The sequence below is a fragment of the Phaenicophaeus curvirostris genome, chromosome 12, assembly GCF_032191515.1.
Source record: "Phaenicophaeus curvirostris isolate KB17595 chromosome 12, BPBGC_Pcur_1.0, whole genome shotgun sequence".
NCBI classification, from domain to species: Eukaryota; Metazoa; Chordata; class Aves; order Cuculiformes; family Cuculidae; genus Phaenicophaeus; species Phaenicophaeus curvirostris.
Window position 1 is genome coordinate 9902826 of NC_091403.1, and position 21574 is coordinate 9924399.

At 48.2% G+C, this 21574-nt stretch overlaps 1 protein-coding gene across 1 annotated transcript; it reads left to right on the forward strand.

The window, feature by feature from the left end:
• Window positions 1-1825: 1825 nt before the first annotated feature.
• Window positions 1826-20373, forward strand: KLHL25 (kelch like family member 25). Its single transcript, XM_069867232.1, has 3 exons — window positions 1826-1934; window positions 12623-14452; window positions 18833-20373. Exon 2 carries the CDS (start codon window positions 12640-12642, stop codon window positions 14407-14409), a length of 1770 nt encoding a protein of 589 aa, XP_069723333.1. The 5' UTR covers window positions 1826-1934; window positions 12623-12639; the 3' UTR covers window positions 14410-14452; window positions 18833-20373.
• The last annotated feature ends 1201 nt before the right edge of the window (window positions 20374-21574 follow it).

Below are 21574 nucleotides of genomic sequence, written 5' to 3' on the forward strand. Positions count from 1 at the left end.
GAGCTTCACAGAGATCTCTTCTGAGCTTTGTAGACCCCCGTGACCAGCAGCTGCCAGAAACTCCCACTGCCAGAAGTTTCCCCTGCCAGGTTGCAGAAGACAGACTGGGTTCATGCACACAGCTTGTTGGGATGGGATTTTGCTTTTGTAGCAGCACCCTGAAAGCGCTTTGGAATTAAGGAACATGACCTTGCTTTGCTCCACAGCTCTTCATAGTCTGGAGCAGCTGGGTGGAACTCAGCAGCAAAAAGAAAAATCAGTTCTGTCTTTCATGTTGTTGTTGTTTAACAGATGTGTTCAGGATGCCACCACACCCACCTCTGCACCCTGTTGTCCTCCTGAGCAGCTCATTAAAGTCATTAACAGGCCCCAGGACAATTTGCAGGCTTTTCCAGAGTAGCTGTGCTTGCAGCTGGGAATACAGCAACACTCTGAGAGTTAAACTGTAATGACCTGAAACAACACAGATCCAAAAAACTGGGGATTTTACACAGCTCAGCATCTTAGTGTACTTTGTTATTTCCCATATGCAGCCTCTTCCAGCTGTAGCTGATCTTTTGTTTTAACCTGGGAAGAAGAGGGGTGATTGTATTTTATATTTATTGGGATTTTTACTTCAATATATTCCCACAGCAGCCACCTTCCACTTCCTTCCCCAACACAAAATTGGCCATGCAGGCAGCACTTCACAGGAGCCTTTGCTGCAAAGCAGGGGCGAGCAGTGCCCGTGACTTCAGTGGGAAATGCAAAGAGATTTCCTTCACTAGGTCAGAAGGAGCAGCCCTTAAATAGTCCATCCCTTGGTGAGCAGAAGGTTTGGGACACTTTGCACATAGATATTTTCTCCCAGCTCTTATCTGGGAAGATACACTGAATAGAACGTTCAGGTTTTCACTTTCAGGAATCTGCCTGAATTTTAGCAGTCTTACTGACTGTTACTGGTCTCCTGCAGGCTTGGGTTGAAGGTGGGCTAGCAACACCCAAGGGCACCGCACTGTGGTAGTGGCAGATAGGACTTAGAATCATAGAATCATAGAATCACCAGGTTGGAAGAGACCCACCGGATCATCGAGTCCAACCATTCCTATCAAACACTAAACTATGTCCCTCAGCACCTCGTCCATCCATCCCTTAAACACCTCCAGGGAAGGTGACTCAACCACCTCCCTGGGCAGCCTCTGCCAGTGCCCAATGACACTTTTCGTGAAAAACTTTTTCCTAATGTCCAGCCTAAATCTCCCCTGGCGGAGCTTGAGGCCATTCCCTCTTGTCCTGTCCCCTGTCACTTGGGAGAAGAGGCCAGCACCCTCCTCTCTACAACCTCCTTTCAGGTAGTTGTAGAGAGCAATGAGGTCTCCCCTCAGCCTCCTCTTCTCCAGGCTAAACACCCCCAGCTCTCTCAGCCGCTCCTCATAAGGCCTTTTCTCCAGCCCCTTCACCAGCTTTGTTGCTCTTCTCTGGACTCGCTCCAGAGCCTCAACATCCTTCTTGTGGTGAGGGGCCCAGAACTGAACACAGGATTCAAGGAGCTTGGACTCGATGATCCAAGACGTCTTTTCCAACCTGGTGATTCAAGGAAGGGCTGGGAGTCGGGCTTTAGGACCTGGGGAGTCCCGGGCAGCCGTGGCCGCGCCCCAATCCCCCTCTGCCCTCCTATTGGTGGTCGCTCCCCCTTGGCCCCGCCCCCTCCCCGGCGCCGCTCCGCACGGGGCCGGAGCGCGTCACGGGCTCGGCGCTCCCTGATTGGCTGCGCGGCGGCCCCGCCCCCTCCCGCCGCGCGTGGGCCGGGCCCGCGCCCCGCCCCGCCCCGCGCTCCTCCCGCCGCGCGCCCCGCGGGGCCGGGGGCAGCAGCCGCGGCGCCGAGCGGGGCCGGTGGGAGCTTTCGGTTCGGCCGCGGGCGGGAGGAGCGAGAGCGCGAGGGACAGAGGCGGGCGGTGAGTTGTTCTCCCGAGGGTTCTCCCTGTTCCCGATCCCGCGGGTACCGGCTCTGGGGCTTCGCGGCGGCGGGGTCGTAGCGAGCGGTGGGATGTCGCCTCCTGAGCAGGAAAGTAAAGTGGCGTTGCCTTTTCTTTTTTTTTTTTTCCCCTCGTCTCCGTGTCTCAAAGCCGTGGTTCGGGGGAGGCAGCTACCCCAGCCTTTCTGATGAAATCGGCCCCGGTGTCCCGGGCTGGGCTGAGCTGGGGCAGGAGAAAAGGTCGCTCCTCATCCCTCTGAGCTCCTTAGGGGCCCCTTTGCATTTAAAAAAAAAAAAAAAAAAAAAAAAGAAGAAGTTAGGAGCCTGTTTGGTAATTGGTTGGGGGGTTTTTGTTTATTTTTTCATCCGTCCTCTTACACTTGGCGGTGATGGGGGCTTAAATTGGCCAAATCCGTGCCTGGAAAACTCCTGTCCTCGCTCTTTCCTAAGCAGACACTTAAGCGTTTCACACTATTTGTATGGAGAGCCTCAGGTTCATATCTGGTTTCTGTTTTCCTGGCAGTCTCTGCGTGTCGTCTGCCCATGTGATCTGCTGGAGTCATCTCCCTGGTCAGGGCACCATGGGCTGTGCAGCTTTTAGTCTTCCTCCAGATGTGCTGGTCAGATCCAGAGTCCCAGGAAAAACAAACAACTCTATAACCTTTATACTTGAGCAACTTCCCTTGTCTTCTTCCTTCCTGTGCCTTGTGACACTTGTTTTTGTTGAGCTTACCTTAGGAGCAACCGGAGATGTGGGTCATGCACCCTGTGCCTCACTGGTGCTGGCGGCCAGCTGCTGATGTTAACTCAGCTGTGTTATTCAGTGCTGCTCTGGGAATCGTCTCCTTTCAGACTCGGGGTAAACCAGCTCTGAATTCTCACGTAATTTGTTTTCTCTGCCTGACTGTCAGGGGGTCTGACTCTTTGATGAGTTAGGACCCTTTCTGAAGCCTCTCTGTTTTCCTTGTCCTGCTTGCTGCTTCAGAGCAAATCTTATATGAAAACACATTTTCTGTCTTTTGTGTCTCAAACCCTAACCGTCTGCTCTGTTTTATCCCTGTGATAAGGCTACAGATATTCAGTGAAGCACTTGGGAAGGAGGCATAGATGGGAATTTGCAGTGGGAAGTTGTGAAGTGGCACAAGATTCTCAGGACTAAAATCAGAATGAAATTTGCTGCAGAAGCAAATTAGTCACACCGTAATGTGAACACATGAGACTGTAAGCAGCTTCAGCACTAAGGAACTTGAATTTCCTATCCCTTTTCTCAAGGATTGTTATCTGAAGCCCTTCTGCCTTAGCACGTACGCAAAGTATCCCCTGTGGTAGCGTCCTGTGCTGTGTTTGGGGCAGGTTCAAGTAACCCAGGTAGCAAGGATGGTGTTTCAGATGTGGTTTTGGAGAGGAGATAAGGCCGGTTGAAAATCATTTGACAGAAGGAACTAGGCAAATTAAATTTGTGAAGGCAGACAGCTTGGGAACAGATGACGAGACTCTGCATGACACGTACTGCAAACATCAAAATGAGTGTATACCTGCTACATAAGATGGTCCCTCCAGCACTGTAGTGATGGTCCTGGGTAGGGACAAGGAGTGTGTGCATATCTGTGTGTCAATTATGATAGTATTTTTGTCCCTGCAGTGGTAACCAGCTGCTCCGCAAAGCTTGCAGGAGTTCAGGTCCGTCCTAACAGCCAAGGGAGGTTTTAGGCAATGCTTAGATGAGTGAAACAGGATGGGCAGGATGCGACCATCTGTGGAGGTGGAAGAGGATGGGCAGCGCCTTGCGAGACAAGCAGCAGCGTTACAAAAGAAGGGGTGTTGAGCAGTGCCTCAGCTTGGGCGTGAGTAAGTGGAGAGCTGGCCCAGGGTGGCTGTGGCAGTGGCTGATGCTTGAGGACTGTGGAAGGGGCAGGTTTGAAGCAGCAGTGTCAGCACTTGAACAGAGGAGTAGATTTACTCCCATCTTTTATAGACTGTAATTGAGTTGCAGTGAGCGTAGCTGGCGTTGCTTAAAACAGTGGCTGCAGGAATGCCGGCTAGGAAGCTTTTAGCTGTAACAAGCCACCCCAAGCACCCCGGCCTGACCTTTAACCGCCATCACGTCGACTTGTCCTTGCCTATCAACTTTATACCCCTGCGGTGACTATTAGTATCACTGCAGCAGTACAGGCTGCTCTGTCTTCCCCCATTGCTTGAGCCTGGGAATGTTGCATGTCCCGTAACCACTGTCTGCTTGCTGACCATTAGACTTTGCAAAGACTACCACTTTTATATGATAGCCTGTCAGATTGTGGTGAGGCAAATTTATTATTCTAGCACACTCTCTAACACACAATCACTCTGGTTTGCTTGTGATGCATGCACAGATGCCTGGGATAGCCAGGGCTGCTGCAACGCTCCCATGCTCATCCAGAACTTGCAGGCAGAGTACGTGGTTTGATGTTGTGTTAGTACTGAAATAGAAGGATCAGAGACAGGATCATTTATTCCTTCTGTCCAGAGTCAGAGGGCAATGAGCAATGCCCTGTTGTGCAGCCCCAGACCCTTCAATATCAGTCAGTGTTTTACAGTCCAGCTGGGAACAACTGTCCTCCATGTCCATCAACATCAGGACCTAATCTGTTCAGAAGACATGAGGGCCTCCCATGTGCATGGCTCTGCACTCCAGCCAAAATTGCAAATGAAGCCTGAGAGTCACACCAAGGTCTCCTTCCTGGCAGGGGAGCAGGGAAGACAAAACAAAACCCCAGGTTAACTGAGCAGGCACAGAATTGAAATCCTGCCCTGACAGCAGGCAGACAGACCTGTTTGGTGTGAGCATCTGTTGCAGGGCTTCTGGTTAGCCTGACCATCAGCACAATCAGCTCTACCAACCACAGCGCCAGGAGCCTGGCACAATGTGCAAAGAGAGAGTGGGAGGATCTGAATATACTTTCTGTAGTCAGCAACTGCAGTGGTTATTCTGGCATTAATTTGATGTATACCACATCTCATCTTCTAAAATCTTCTTGGGAAGTGGCACATGGTTCTGCTCCTCTATATTTGAAGTACCAAAGGCCTTTTGCCTTTGCAGCACATTGGCAAGTTGGCTTGCTTGAAAAGGACTTAATTCTACACAGATGGGGCTGGGGTAGATACTGAGATCAAGTAGATTGTTTCCATTCTGGAGCCTTTTTGAGTATAATTTGGGACACAGCACTGCAAACTCAACTTGCCTTCTCTGCAGCCCTGTGTTCATTTGGAAAGGGACTGTGATTGATTTGGCAGAATGGGATTTATTCACTAGTGGAGCTAGAGGGCATGCAGGGAGGACAAAACCCCACAGCAGCCTCTGAAATGAATCACAGGCTCTGAAAAGATCCACTGGGGTTAAGGCATAGCAATGAAAAGCTATTGTCTGGAGCCTGAACTGTGGCTCAAAGCCTTATTTATCCCGATTTGGATAGTGGTTGTAAGAGGTTGTGATATTCCCAGGAACTGCAAAGCCAACTTGCTTAGTGGTGAGTGTGAACTTTGATTAACTCACAGGTAGCTCCAGAAGCTTTATAGAGTAACTCAGTTGAAGAGTAGTAACTCAGTTGAAGAGTAGCAAGTCCAATACCTTATTTGCAAATAAAACTGCATGTATTGCATGCAAAGTGGATTTCCTATGCGTATTTTTACATTGGTTGGAACACAGTTGACTTTGGTTCCATGTCTTATGGATGTGAGGCACTACTGCCCCTTTTACCAATGCCTTTGCAAGATAGAACAAGAACTGGTATAGCTTGGAAATACTGCTTTTGCTTTCTACGGTAACTGACATTCAGTAGATTCTTGTGGTGCCTTTGGGCTCAGAGCGGAGCATAGGTTTAAAGGGAGGAATGGTGGGCTCTGATGAGAATGGGATATGAAGCAGTGATGGACAGACCGAGATTCTGAACTCAGCTTTGCTTTAGTAAGCACATTCAGATACGTGCCCGGACCTTCTCCAGACAATCTGATCTCTTGGAGCCTACAGAATCGGGGTTGGAAAACCTCCCAGTTTCTGTCTGAGCCAACAGAAGGAGCCTTTCACATGGTCTCTCTGTTTTCTATCTAGGATATACAGGCTAGACTAGAAAGTGAAAAAATGAGAAGAAATGATAAGGATGTCTTCCATTCTCAAAGTCTGGGGCAGGATCAGAAATTCTGCTTTGGGGGAGATAGGGTAAACAGTCTTTGCTTGTCTGTTTCTGAATATGATGAAACAACAAAAGATTGTCAGGAAGGCCAAATCCATTTCTGTTACAGAGGTACCCTCTGATTCATGGCAGAGCTGCATTGCCTGAATTCCAGCATGCAAAATCACAGTTGCGTCGTTGCTGTGTTAGTCATCCTGAACAAGGCAAGAGCAAATTTGTCTGACAGAGCCAAACCACTAAATTCACTGGAGTTACTGGAGATGAAACCAATTTGTTAGAGAGCAAAGTCTGCATCCAGGCACACAGGAGTGTGGATGAAGCAGGGTCTCGATGTGGTGAAGGTCCTTTGCTGCACACCTGGCAGTAGCCCAGACTCCACGTTCAGCAAGTGTAGTGCTGTGCTAAATGCCAGGTGCTATTTTAATTCCTTTCATCTCAAGCACTCTACACAGAAGGTCTTTATTAGTATTGAACATTTCAAGCAGATTTCAAGCTGTATACCTGATAGTCCACTGTTTTATGCAAGGACATGGAAATAATCTGAAAAAATTCTTTGTTTATTCCTTCCCATTTCTTGTTTTTTCGTATCTCTCCCCACTATCTTTTCCTGGTTTTTGTTGGGTTCTTTTTTGCTTTTGAAGCTCGAGCTGTGTCTGTGAGTACGTGAATGCCTGCATGTAGTAGATAATGTTTCTCAACCTTTTGACTGTCTCCAACACTGGGAAATTGCATCTGAATCACAGCTGTATCTGGAGCATGTTTGACAGTGAGTTGCCATGCTGATCTTTCTCCAAAGCAGATTTGCAAGGAGCTCCTCCCCATGAAGACAACACAGTGGGTGACTTCAGGTTTCTAGTTTGCTGCTCTGTACAGTAAAGGGGGGGGAAATTGGCTGTTCTGTGCCAGTAATTTTATCCTGGGATGGTCTTGCTGGCCTAACCACCAGGCGATGGAGACTGTGAAGGCATTGGAAAGGTATAGATATTTGGGATGAGGGTGCATTACTGGTGGGTAGAGAATTCATCTCACTGCTTCCAGGGAGAAGCTGAACTTTGGCAGAATTAAAAATGGTATATTACCCCAAAGGGTTGACACAGTCACGTCGGAGAGAAAATAAAATTAATCTTACGCCTGCCTCCTTGTGAAAGCTATCAGTGCTTACCACTTGAGGTGGCGCTGCTCTGAGATGCTACAGGTTGCAGTGCAGTCTATGTGTGGGGGGCCTGATGGCTGACTGTATGGGAATGAATCTCCACTGCAGAGTGAGCATCTTCTACCAGATCTTCTGAGCTAAGTTAGCAGGGAACATTACTGCTTATTTATTTACTTATTTATGGCTTTAAATAGTTCATGGTTGAGTGGGACAAAAAGAAACGTGTTCTGCTTGCTGCTTCTCTGAAAGTCTTGATTGGCAAACAGAAAGTGCCAGCTTCAGTTCGTGGGGTTTAGGTTCTTTGTTGGTGTTTAGCCAGCCTTTACAGTCTCAGGAGAACACTAATAAATCCTTGTAGTTTTGCCCTTCTAAGCAGATTCTTGATCCCCTGAAGTCCCATTGGGGAACATCTTATGTGCTCTCAAGTACTGTCCTCTTGAAAGGAAGGCACACCTCAGCTGATGATTCCCTGCAGACAGTAAATGAGGTTTGTGGACAGCCTGCTGGTTGAAGATGGAGAGGGGAACCCCAAGCCTGGCTGAATATAGTCCATGTATTAACAGTTACTTTTGAGCTGCCCTCTCTTAAGCAGTTCTGTGACTGGAGACCAGAGATTGATATGGCTTTGAAGCAATTTTTAAGAGGTAACAGAGCATTCCCTGAGGTTGTAATACATGACCCATACCACCTCCCTATAGCACGGCTTCAACATGGTGACCTGCCAGCCTGGGAGGGACAGCCTTCTGCTGGGTATTAGAAGCAAGAGGTGCTCAGACAGGAGAACTGTGGCTGTCATCTGGGGGGAAGGTTTGGTCAACTCTGTAGTTCTGTTTTTTCCCTTTGTTCCCTCTATAGAATAGAATAGTTTGGGTTGGAAGGGACCTTTGCCGGCATTGTTGTGTCCAGAGAGACTACTGGGGTATATTCCTCATGAGCTGAGGTCTGAGGCATCTTTTTCTCCCTGAGCCAACTCCTACTCTTTCTTCTGGATTGCTGTCTGCTCTGTGTGGGTGAGTGGAAGGATTTCCAAAGAGCCTTTATCTTGCTCTGCTGGAAAAATCCTGTCTTTCAAGTATCTGCTGTACAAAGACTGCAGACAGCCAGGGGAATATTGTAGCCAGCAGACAGCATTGGATAGCTGTCAAAAAGCCGATGCCCCTCTGCCCTAATCCATATGGAAGAACGCTTATTGGCTGCCTGTGTGTGCAGTAAGATCCTTCTGAAGGGCTATGCAGCTGATATTTATTTTTTCAATAACCATATTTTGAAGTTAAGAAATGAATGTAGCATGCAGAAATCCCAGACCCAGTTTGTTCAGGTCAATGCCTTCTGCTGTTCACGCTGACGCATCTGTTTTAGTGATGGCTTCCTGCGTGATGGAAGATGCAGCTGGGAGCTCTGATAACCCCCTGAGCTCTTGCAGAGCAGGTGGGAGCTTGGAAAGAGCCACTGACAGGTTTCTTTGTGTAAAATATTCCTCATTCTGAGTGCTTCTGTTTTTTTCTGTTTAGCTCAGTAGCTGGATAAGGGAAGCGAGGATTGTGGTAGAGGCCAAATTCTGCCCTACATGCATCTGCTTCTGAGAAGTGCTTATAAGAGTGGGTCCAGCCTGTTTATAGCTGCAGTTAAGCATTGCTTAAATTGAAACATACGTTTGTGCACATAATGAAAATTGTAGATCCTTTTAGTTACAGGCGTCTGAGCTTTATAAGGCTGCTAGGCTTTGGAAGAACCCCAGTAGATGCCTGCTGCAGATATCTGCTGCCTGCAGTTTCTGTTCATCTAATACGGGTGGGATGATGCCAAGTTCTCTGGTAGACTGAGAGATGAGTTGAGGTATGTTTGTCAGGGGAAGAATAAGCACCTCCGACATTTCTGCTTGTGCACAACTGTGGTAGGATTCTAGAAACCCTCTAAGCCCTTCCAAGCTGTTTGGAAGTTGCTGGAAGCCTTAAGCAAGCCTTGTTGGTGAGATGGCTGTACACCAGAGTTCAGAGGCTGCTTTGGTTTCAGTTTAATGGTCTGTCAAGCCCTGCTGGTGTGTGACCAGTGACATCCAGTGTCATAACCCAGCTCCAGGAGAGGCCAGCGAAAGGGACTGTGGATGTAGCCTCTAGCTTTCAGGCTGGCAGCTGCACTAGGGATCAGTTGGTGCCTTTAGTGGAGGAAGGTGATATGAAGAACAGTCCTAATGGAAACTGGACTGGAACCTGCCAATTTATTCCCTGGATGTTGTTCAATACATTGGGTAGATATATTATTTGGTTACCCAGTGCCTTGGGCAAGATGTTTGATGTTGGAAGCCTGAGATGTTTTATATAAGTGTGTGTATGTATACGTACGTGTGTGTGTGTATATATATATATATGAAGTGCCTCTGCTGCAGGTTTTATGTAGACATTTTTCATTTTGAAATGACCTGTTCTTTCCATTCTGAATAGTGGCTTTTGTAATCTTATCATCAGAAAAAATAATGCTGCCTTCCTGCAGTTTTATTGTTTGTTTCTGTAGCTGTCCTATATAAATTGCTTAATTTTTTTGTGCTTAAGCAAATCAAAGATTTACACTGAATAGCCGACCTGAGCTGTGAGCAAAGAAAGCAGTAGCAGTGGTGGGGTGGTTTCTGAGGTTGTAGAAATAGGAACCTAAATCAATAGCTTTTAGCAGACTCATAAATGTTTCATTTGTATTCCTCACTTCAGCATATTGCAGCTTTGACAGGGAAATCCGTATAACCTCTTAAATTAGTGTTGTCCCTGCGGTGTGTGTGGATGTTGGTAACCATTTCCTTCAGATGCACTTTAAAGTGCTGCTACGTAATGGCATTTTCCTTCCTGTTTTGAAGTCTTGACTCTGCGTAGCCTTCGATCCCAAGCGAAACAAGTTTGCTGGCCTCAACCCTAACCCGCAAAGATTTCTGGCAAGGAGCACACGCGTATCCAACCCAAATACCTACAGCATTTTCCTGCCCGGTTCAGAGGCTGAGTAAGAGTTGTGGCTGCTTGGGCAGGTTATCGTTTCTGGACAGAGAAGTCTGGAGAGACCTTTTCCCTGGACTGCAACGCAGCCCTGAGGAATGACTGAGGCCTTTGGAAGATCAGCTTCAATAATTCATGGCAGCGAGTGCGGAAGGAGGGCTGTACTCAGAACTATTTGTTGAATTTGGACTCTTCTGGAGGTGCTGGTGAAACAGGGGGTAGGAAGCGCATGAGCAGACCATGAGTCAGGCTGCTTATCTGCCCATCTGGCTCTGCCTGAGGTCATCCACCTATGGAGCATGGGAGGATTGTGTGGCTCCAGATCTCCGCCAGGTCAAGGCTGTGACCCACCAGCAGCCTGGGATCTCTGTGTCTGCACTCTCAGCATTCCGTGGTTTCCTCTGGGACCCCACGTGCTGGGCTGGGGTGACGGAGGTGAGCTCAGCCTAGCTGGGGAGGACAGGACTGACCTATAGACTTTGTGCTTGCCGGGGAGAAAGGCCCTTGAGAAACCCTGGGCTGCAAAAAGCAAGTTAAAAAAACACCAACCAACATCAACAAAACAAACCCAACCAAAACCCCTTCCCCAGCAGTATCTGTGTGACTAATTACTGATTTCTAAAAAATTGGGTAGCTGGAGGGGGGATGTCATGGGTTTTCAGCCCTAGTGTCTCCAGCCTGCAAAGCAAAACCAGTGTAGAAAAGGGATAGAAAAATAGAACTAGGTGAGAGGTATAGGGGAGCTGGATAGTCTTTCTCAAGCAACCCCTTTTTCCTGTGGATTAGACCCGCTTTTCCCAGCGTGTAGCCATTTCTTATGGCTGCTTTTTGTTGGCTGGGAAGCTGAGCTGAAGGTGAGCAAACGTTGAGGCCAAAAATCTCTCCCCAATTTTATCTGTGTGCCTAGTGAGTGATTTCTAAACAATCTGATAGCTGAAGGGGGATGCCATGCAGTTTCAGCCCTGGTGTTTCCATCTTGCAAAGCAAAATTGTGGTATTTCAGGAAAGGAACAGAGAAATAGTCCTGAGTGAGAGAAGAGATGTAGCAGAGCTGGAAAGGGTTTCTCAAGCCCACTGTCCCAAGCTTGTAGCCAGTTCTCTTAGCTGCCTTCTGTTGGCAGGGAAGTTGAGCTGAAGCTGTCAGCCCCTGATACTTCTGTGCATCCGACCAGGGTCCTCTCTTTCCTAAGTTCCTGCGACAGTTCAGAGCCCCCCAGGCTCTGTGACTTGCCCCCATCTTTAGCCTATTCAGTGGGCTACCTGCCGTCAAATTCCACTTTTAGCCAGGGAGCGTTTCTGATACTGAAACGTGAATGTCATCTGGTGTAGTGCCTGCCATGGCTTTGCTATGTCTGCTGTCACTGGGGGGCTGTAGTGGAGGCACAGAGGGATGACCCCATTTCCTTTCTTTTCAGGCTCATTTTTCAAACTTAAGGAGAGTCAGTACTGACTTTCTGCTGTAAGAGAGGATTGTATGCATATCCGTCTGCTTTAATTACACAGGGGGCAAAACAGAGCTGGCTAAAATATTTTTGACTGAATTACTTGGATTTTATCATCTAAGTGGTATTAATTTGATTGGTCCAAAGGCTTTTTCTTCCACAGGCAAGGATAGGTATCAGGTAGCACTTATATGAAATAGTAGCTAATAAAAGCCTTGTGTTTGCTTCTGCCTGTCTGTTAAAAAGCATAATTTAGCTGTCTCTTTTGCCTTATTCTCTGATGTGAATCAGTCCTGCAAAATGCTTAAGTCACATACGAGTTTTATCACCAAAAAATACAATTAAAGGGTTTGGTAAGACTTGTTTTAAATTTTTGGCTTCTGCTGGTAGCTAAATATTACATAAATAAACCAAGGAGCAATTGCTTTTCCTAAACTTGCAATAATCTTCACAAAAATCAGAAGCCAAACTTGATTTCTGCTAAGCCAAGAACTGGCTAGTGCCCTTTATCCCGGATAGACTGCTTTTTTAAATGCTGATTTCTAAGGAAAAATAACTCTTCTGTGGTTTGCCAATACCCTCTAGGGGCTGTTGAAACAATTTACCATCAACTTTGGGGTTTGATTGCTTCACTTTGTTGCTCTGTTGCAGAGACCAAAGTGCAGAATTTCCCCCCTTCCCCCCCACCTCTGCCTTCCCACCCTGCTCAGCCTGAGTTAAATTTTTGGAAGATGTGAGGGTGCAGGAGGCCCAGGCTCTGCAAGGCAGGGTGTGGAAGCACCCATAGAGCAGGAGCACCGAGTGTCAGCTAGTGCTTTGTTTGAGGTCCACGGACTATCCATTGACAGTTGTACTACATACAGCAAATGCCTGGGTGCCTTACATCAGTAAAAACAAGAGTAATGGCTTTTCTGTTTGTTTCTCTGCAGGCAAGAGCTCTGTCATCATGTCAGTCAGCGTCCACGAGAACCGGAAATCCCGGACTAGCACCGGCTCCATGAACATCTTGCTTTTTCACAAAGCTTCCCACCCAGACTGTGTCTTATCCCATCTGAACACCCTGCGAAAGCACCGCATGTTCACTGATGTCACCCTTTGGGCAGGAAACAGGTCGTTCCCATGTCATCGGGCAGTGCTGGCTGCCTCCAGCAGGTACTTTGAAGCCATGTTTAGCAATGGCCTCCGAGAGAGCCTGGATGATGAAGTGAACTTCCATGACAGCCTACACCCAGAGGTGTTGGAGCTATTGTTGGACTTTGCCTATTCTTCTCGGATCATCATCAACGAGGAGAATGCAGAGTCCCTTCTGGAGGCTGGAGACATGTTGCAGTTCCATGATGTCCGTGATGCAGCAGCTGAGTTCCTGGAGAAGAACCTCTACCCTTCCAACTGCCTGGGCATGATGCTGCTCTCAGATGCTCACCAGTGCCGGCGGCTTTATGAGCTCTCCTGGAGGATGTGCCTTGTCAACTTCGAGACTCTTCACAAGAGTGAGGATTTCAACAACCTTTCCAAGGACACTCTGCTGGACCTTATATCTAGTGATGAGCTGGAAATTGAGGATGAAGAAAAGGTCTTTAAGGCTGTCATTCAGTGGGTGAAATATGATCTGGATGAGCGTAAGGCTTATCTCCCAGAACTTCTGAGGAATGTTCGTCTGGCCTTGCTTCCTTCTGAATGCCTGAAGGAAGCCTTGGCTTGTGAGGACTTGATCATGGTGGATGAAAGGAACAAGCTTGTCTTGGATGAAGCTATTCAGTGCAAGAAGAAGATCCTACAGAATGATGGGGTGGTCACCAGTCCCTGCGCCAGGCCTCGCAAAGCTGGGCACACCTTGCTGATCCTGGGAGGGCAAACCTTCATGTGTGATAAGATCTACCAAGTGGATCACAAAGCAAAGGAAATTATTCCCAAAGCAGATCTGCCAAGTCCACGGAAGGAGTTCAGTGCCTGTGCCATCGGCTGCAAAGTATATATCACTGGAGGCAGAGGGTCAGAAAACGGGGTCTCAAAAGACGTGTGGGTATATGACACTGTTCATGAGGAGTGGTCAAAAGCTGCCCCAATGCTAATAGCTCGGTTTGGGCACGGCTCAGCTGAATTGGAAAACTGCCTGTATGTGGTTGGCGGACACACTGCAGTAGCTGGAGTCTTTCCTGCATCTCCTTCTGTTTCCTTGAAGCAAGTAGAGAAGTATGATCCCATATCCAACAAATGGACAATGGTGGCTCCTTTGCGAGACGGAGTGAGCAACGCTGCGGTGGTGAGCGCTAGGCTTAAGCTTTTTGTCTTTGGTGGGACCAGCATTCACCGAGACATGGTGTCCAAAGTCCAGTGCTATGATCCAGCTGAGAATCGGTGGATGATCAAAGCAGAATGCCCACAGCCCTGGCGCTACACGGCCGCCGCTGTCCTAGGCAGCCAGATTTTCATCATGGGAGGAGACACAGAGTTCACGGCAGCATCCGCCTACCGCTTTGACTGCGAAACAGACCAGTGGACGCGCATTGGGGACATGACAGCCAAGCGCATGTCATGCCATGCTTTGGCCTCAGGAAATAAACTCTATGTGGTGGGAGGTTACTTTGGGACTCAGAGGTGCAAAACGCTGGACTGCTACGACCCTATGTCAGACACGTGGAACTGTATCACAACGGTGCCTTACTCGCTCATCCCCACAGCTTTTGTCAGCACCTGGAAGCACTTGCCATCATGATATGGGTCAGGGCTTGGGGGCTTGTATCCAGAAGGTCAATAAGGTAAGGGTCTCCTTCTCTTAAACTGAAATTTGATTTCTTGCCTCAGCTGCATCTCCATGCTCTACACTGAAGCCATGGGTTCCAGGTTGCTCCTGTTTTATGAGAAGGGTAGGATGGAGGGCTAAAAAAGAGTAATCGGCTCTGCCGTTTTGTAAGTCGTAGCTAGCTCCCAGGTTTCCCTTGTTTCCGGATCATCCTCCTACTCTCTTAAGAGTTATATCTACATAAATGCTTGCAACCAGGCCACAGCTCCTCTGCCTCTGCTCTAAGCTACCTGGATGTGCCAGTGTTACCCTTCTGTCCATGGCTATCACCATGGAATACATCCTTTCTCCATGCAGTTGAGGGGTTACTATGGTTTCTGAAAGCACTTGCATGTGAGTCCTGGGAGATATTAATGCAAAAAGTACTTTGGAAAAAGTCTGAGCAGTTCAGTATTTTTGCAGGGTATCTGAGTGATTTATTCTGAGCTGATGAATATGTAGGCAAGTGACCCTTGGGATACTGGCAAATCCTGGATATCTTTTTATGCTCTCTATTTACATTTCAGTGGGTAGCAGGAGCAGAATCGTAGAAGCCATGGTGCATTTGATGGTCCTGGTGTTTATTTAACATCCAAACTGTTGCTTATTAAATCAGAACCTCTGAGACTTCCATGGGAGACCTGAGTGGGAGGGAAGAGGTTTTGTAACCAGAAGAAGAATGTGTTTCTCAGTGTTCCAAGGTGTGTGAAAATAAGAAAGTTGGTGCTAGTGCATGATGTCCTGTCTCATTCTGGTCCTTCAGCTCGTGCTTGCTGAGGATAAGTGCTATTGCAGTGCCCTTGGGACAAGGCAGTTGGTTCCTCTCTCTCCTTCCCAGTGGGATTTTTCTTTGCCATTCTGGTTACCAGTTTTGCTCCACAGAGCTTTGCACATTTTCACCAATCTGTGCTGAGATGCAGCTGGCCAGTCAAAGGCAAAAAACTCTTCTCATTTCACACTGTGAAAGCACTAACTGATACAGGCAACACTTGGGTAGCATCATCTCTCAAAGTCCATAATATCTCTTCTAGCTCAGTCTGCAGGTTTTGTAGTGCCAGCAACTCATGCAAGCCTGCGTTGGTAGTTGGAGACTACCTCCCAGCTAGCTGAAAGAGCTGGGAAACGCTTGTGTATGGAGGTGGGATTGACAAACTTCACTTATGGTTTTATTTGGAAGGTGGGGACTGTGTGTGTGTGGGGAAATTCTTCCACAAACTCAACAAAATCCACTTCACTTAATACAGGGAAGAAGGAATGCTGCCCAAACCCTTGAACACCCTCTCACTTCCCAGCTTCTCACTTGGTGTGGTTGGTGTGCCTGGGAATCGCCCAGCAGGTGAAATTACTGGCATCTCCTAGTGATCATCTCTTTTGATGCCAACTGGGAACCAAGGAGGAGGTTCTGGCACCTCTGCTGGGTGTTTGCCTGATGTGACCACCTGCTTTTCTCAGGTGGGGGGGGAAAAAGCACCCAGAGCATTCTGCTGGCCTTTGATTTGTGAAACACCTGGTTTTAACATGGGTTGAACAACAGTGAATTGGACCACAGTGAGGGCAGGGCAAGAGTGGAAGGAGTTAAAATGAAATCGCAGAGCCTTGCCAGCATTGGAAGATAATGGCCTTTCCAAATTCTTTTCCTCAGGCGTTACCTAGCATCTGTCACAGTGGCTCAGTAATCTAATTAAATGCCACTTGGCTATTAAATATTGCAGCAACGAGTGTGAGGACTCCATCATTTTCAGCTCAGGTCAATGGGGCCTCCCTTTAAGAGCCATCCTAGAGCTGAAAATTAATTTTCTCTGGTAGCAGATGCATCTGAATATTAAAGTTCAACACCAGCTGCACTAATAGGAATAGGGAATACTTTGAGGTGGGGTTTGATTCTTCAGGCACTGAATAAAAAGCAGTCTCCAAATTCACAGAGATGTTATTTTCCTCACTACCTCTTTCCCCTCTGTAGTGTATTTGGGTTGTTTAGGCCAAATAAAAAGCTTTGTGGGGGTTGTATAGATATTTCCCCCCCTCTCCTCCATAATCTGGAGCCTGGCACAAGCACAGGAAAACCAGGAAAATAAACCCGGTGGAAAGTCACTGTGTGAGGGTTTTATGTGTTTTTCTGGCTTCATTTCCACTCTTCAATTAAAAGAAGTATTAAAAATATACATGAGTTCTTGCCAGATGGAATTGTCCCTTCACTTCATTTTTTCTAGATTTTGGGTTTTCAAGATAGTTATTGTTACAGCCTTGGCCACTGTGACAGCTTCTTAAATAAAGCACCCCGACTCATGAATGAAAGACAGACCCAAATGAATAGCTTGTGCTGCACCAGCCAAGTTCCACACAATTGACTTGGCTGTCCTGCCTGCACCTGTGTCAAAACTGGGCTCAGGAACTGGGGCAGCTGGCTCAGTGTTCCTCCAACTACTCTGTTGTCCTGCAGCAGGTCTGGCTGAGGGATCTTCTAGCTTGCAGCTTCTACCATGTGAGGTCTCTCCTGTAATACCCATTTTGATCCCTCTGGCTTGCTTCTTCAAGAAGGGGCACCCAAAAGGCAGGATGGCAGAGTGCTGGTGTGCTTTGGGAATGCTAATTCTATGGGAACCTGCCTCTCCTGGAGAAGGCTCAGGAGGGACCATCCAAGGTGCCCTCAGAGCAGGGCAAACCTTGTGGATGAGGAACAGCCTGGGCTATCACACTGTATGAAATAGTACTTTGTACTCATGGAAAAAAACAATCTTTTCACCTGTGAACTGGTGAGGTTGCATTCATACCAGTCCTGAAACCCAAATAATACACTTCTATCTCAAAACAAATGGGGAAGAGCCAACCCCGTGGCAGCTAGAAGCCAGGGGTTCCCCTCCCACTACCCTTTGGCTCCCATAGGGCTCTCCTCATGGTTTGGAGTGGCTCAGGCACTTGTTCCTCGGGCTCATCAGAAAGCTCACAGCCCATTGTGTGGATCTCGTGGGAGCCCTTTGATGGGCTTATCTCCTGGGAGGGCTGTGGGGTGGCAGCTGCAGCTGGTACCTGCCATTGGGTGGGTGCTGAGCAGCTGAAGCTGCTGGATTTTGAGGCTGCTCTGGCACCTAAAAGCTGAACTTTGGCCCCAAAGCTCGTGCAAGGATTTAAGCAGTAGGCCAGGCCCAGAACTTTATTCTGATACTGCGGTCACGTTAAACGTCGGATCTGTTCAGTGACTTTTCCTGATTATTTAATTACAGCTTAGATAACAAGCCTTTTGTGCAGACAATTTTACTGCTGCCTCCTTTGGCTTCTGTTGCACATTGAGAAGTGCTCGGTCAGCTTTTACCTTGCAAGAAGCTGCAAGGTTTTGGTGCTGTGCATTGCTCCTGGCTCCCCTTGAAGACCCCTGCTCACAGCCAGGCTTCTTCCTATGCAAAAGCCTCACGTGCCTGCAACCACCAGCCAAAAAAAAAAAAAACCCTTATGATAATCTCCCAGCTCCTAAATGCTGCAGCTCACCTGCGTACTGCTGGGTTGGTTGCTTTCAACATGTTACAGTCTCACTGGTATTGCTGGAACAAAGTCACAGCTGGTTTCTCTCAGTGGCTTCTAGGGAAACCCATTTGCATGCGGATTATAGCAAGGCTGGATAAACAGGGCCTGCAGTTTTTTTGCCACTGTTGCTCTTTCCAAGCGACTGGTTGTCTCTGAAGCCAGTTTATCAGGCAGCGTTGGAAGGGAGTGGCTGGCCTGGGGAGGAAAGTTGATGAAAATCAGGCTTTTCCTAACCCTGGGCAGATGAAAACATGTGCTGTCTGAGCTCGGCCCCAGACTGGATTAATCAACCCCTTGGAAACTTCAGTTGTAACGATGGTTTTGGAGGAACCTCTGGAGAAAGAAAAAAAGGATCTTTTTGTTTTGTCTGTTCCAGTTCTTGGCTCCTCCTCCTTTCTGTAAAAAAAAAAAGCCGAAAACTCCATTTCTTTCGACTTTTCATTCCTTCCTCATGTCCACGGAGGTTTCCTAGCCAGCTCTGCCCAGCTCCCTGGTGCTCTGAGCCTTCTGCCGCTGAACAGCCACTGTCTCTGCTCTCCTGCAGAAGCAAAGCGCACACCCCAAACTCCAAATTCAACAGCTACTTTCGACCTCCACCTCCCTGGGATTCCAGGTGTCCTGAAGGTGTTTAAAAGACAGGAAGATGAATTACTTAGGGATACGATTTAGTAGCGGACAGGTACAGTTAGACTTGATGAGCTCAAAGGTCTTTCCCGACCAAGCGACTCTGTGATGCTACCCCAGTGGCTGCCAATGTGCAACCCCTTTTCGGATGTTCCCCTGTGTGGGCTGAGCCAAGCATTGTGTCTGTCAATGAGCTTTCTCTTTTCCTCCCCAGGTGCCCAAGTCAAATCCACGTCCCCTGTCCCACTGCTGGAGCCAACACAGTGACCGAGTACCCTCCTATCCTCCTGCACAGGACTCCAAGGAGCTTTTTGCACTCGTTCCTGGCACCAGGAGCAGGAGGCACAGCCCGTGCAACGCCATGGGGACACCAAGAGCCACCCAGCCCTGCCACCATCCGCTGCAAGGGGACGGCAAGGAGCTGGGAGTGGGGGACATGGGGACAGCTCATGGGCGCTATTGGCCCAGTGGAACTGGGGAGATTGAGGGTGTGCACCAGGCTCCATCCCTTCACCAGCACAGCATGGGGAGCCATTAGTTGCTTTTTGTTGCTCACTTAGTGGGGAAAAAAAGAGATATTAATATTTTTTTTAAAGGTATTGAACTTCTTGTTGGCAATGGCTGCAGTTTAGTTGACTTGGAAGTGTTTCTAAAGGAAAAAGGGGTTGAGAGCACCTGGCTTATCCCATCCTCCAGCCGCTCAGTGGAGGCGATGGCCAGTGAAACATTAAAGCATGGGAGCTGGGGTGGCTGCCAGCAGTGCCAGGTACCACAGTGAAACAGGGCAGGTGCCTTTTGTTTTGCACTTTGGGCCTTTTTAAACTTTTTCCTCCTTTCCTTGCTGCAGCAGGTTGTGATTTGGTCAGAGCACAGGCAGCTTCCTGCGTGTGACTGCTGAGAAAGAGCACAGCAGCTCTAATAGTGTGCCAAGGCACCAGCACTGCTGCTGAGATATTCCCCAGATAAAACCCACTGAGCGCTCAGAGCCAGTCTTCTAAATTTCCCTGCCACGCTTGCCGAGCAGTGTGTGGGTGAGAGCACAATTAGCAAACCAGCAGAAAGAGAGGTGCAGTGGGGCAAAGGGGGCATCTCTCCTCTAATGGGGCTTGCGGGGAAAGCAAGTGGACTAGGGAAGTATCCTGGGGCTGGCAGGGTGAGCTGGGGAGGGATCCTCCTTCCTGCTGTGCCATGCATCCTGCCTTCTTGGAGAGATAGAAGCATTTTTTGGCTGCACATTTACCTGCCAATGGTTGGGCTGTAGCTGCCCCAGGTTCTCTTCGTGCCCTGGCTGCTGACTGTGTTTGGGTTTATCCATGCAAGAGCCGTCAGCCCAAGCCACTACTCATGCTATGGAAAGGAAGGCACATGGATTTTGGCTGCCAACACAGGGCTGCAGCTCCTGGCTGGCCTCTTCCAGTGCTGGTCTCTGACAAAGGCTGGTCCTGCACTGTCCCACCATCCTGCTTCCCTCCGCAGCAGATCTGGTCCTGCAGATGCTCCAGGCTTGCCCTTAGGTTAGGTTAAGCTGTAGCCTGGCCAGCTGAATGATGCAATGTGATGAAAAGCCTTGACATGGCTTCAAACAACAAAGGTCTTTTCGGAGCAGCAAGTGCTCATTGCTGCCGGGAAGAACACACTTTGTGCTCAGCCAGTCTGTGATGCTCTGAATGACGTTTATTTACATTTTCTAGGGTTGTTTTTTTTCTTTTTCCTCCAGCTGCCTGTGAAATTTAATAAAAATGATGATCTGGGAAACTGTTTGTGTGTTTTTCACAGGAGTTTTCATTCTCAAGCAAGTTGGATTTAGATCTAATAACAGGGCCGAGGAATAATAACAGGGTTGGCACTTGGTGGGGCAGCTCACAAACAGCCTCCTAACCAACCAGCCTGGCTGTAATTATTATTGCTTCAGCACTTGGGAAACGGAGGCACAATGTCAGGTGTTTTGACCAAGGTTAGTGGTAGATGTGGGAATAAAGTCTAGGGCTTCTTGTGTTCTGAGGACATCACACGTCTCCACAGCTGCTCTCACTCAGTTTCACCGTGCAGTGATTTTAGGAGAGTTTATGAGTCTGTAACGCTAGTGTCTGCCAAATAGGTTGAGGGGGCCCAACCCAGACACAGCTGTACTCCTGCAATGAAAGCAAGTGATTTCTAAGGAAGAAAAGAAGAATTTATACTTCTGTTTTCCTTATTTGCCTTTGTTTGGCTGCTGCAGCTCCCAAGAAAGGGGCCCATTGACAGGTGAGATGGATTTACCAGCTGGGGCTGCCATTCACGTTTCTCCTCCATGTGCATCTCTCCCCATCCCAGAGGAGCAGGGGTCTATTCCAACTCTACTGTGGGAAGGCTCTGAGATCTCCCCCTCTATAAGACCAGCAGTTCCAGCTTTGCTCAGGACTGGGAGCTCAGGAACATCGCTCAGAGCACCCATGGTGCTTACAAGCATCAGGCAAAACACGACAACTTCTCAAATAATACTTAATTTCCTTCTTTATACTAGCAAGGGCCAGTGGGCTTGGGAAGCAAAGCTTCCTACAGGTGTTATGCGCAGTCTGGAAGGTATTTGGACCCGGAATTGCTGAGCAGTAAAGGAGACAGGGAACACATCTCCTTGCCCACAGGAGCTGGGTGGGCAGCAGTGCTAGCTGATGTGAGCTGGGCAGATATGAGCATAAGGCTCCATAGAATAAAAAGCTCATTAAAGACCCCTTTGGGAAACCAATTCAGAGTAGAAATTACTGTTTGATGAGCAGGGGAGGGAAAAAAAGAGGGGGAGCACGTGAATGAAATCGCTTTCAGTTTTGTTGATTCAGGTTTGGTATGGGACTCTGGGACTTTTAAATACCAGCTCAGGAGGCTTTGCGACTGGCTAGCTTTGATATGAGCCATGAAAAGACCTGCTCTTTTGTATTTATTCTGGAGCTTGCCTGAAAGACAATTCAAAAGCAATCAG

Excerpts from the sequence above, each read along its gene's own strand:
- KLHL25 (XM_069867232.1), top strand. The coding sequence starts at position 12,640 with ATGTCAGTCAGCGTCCACGAGAACCGGAAATCCCGGACTAGCACCGGC.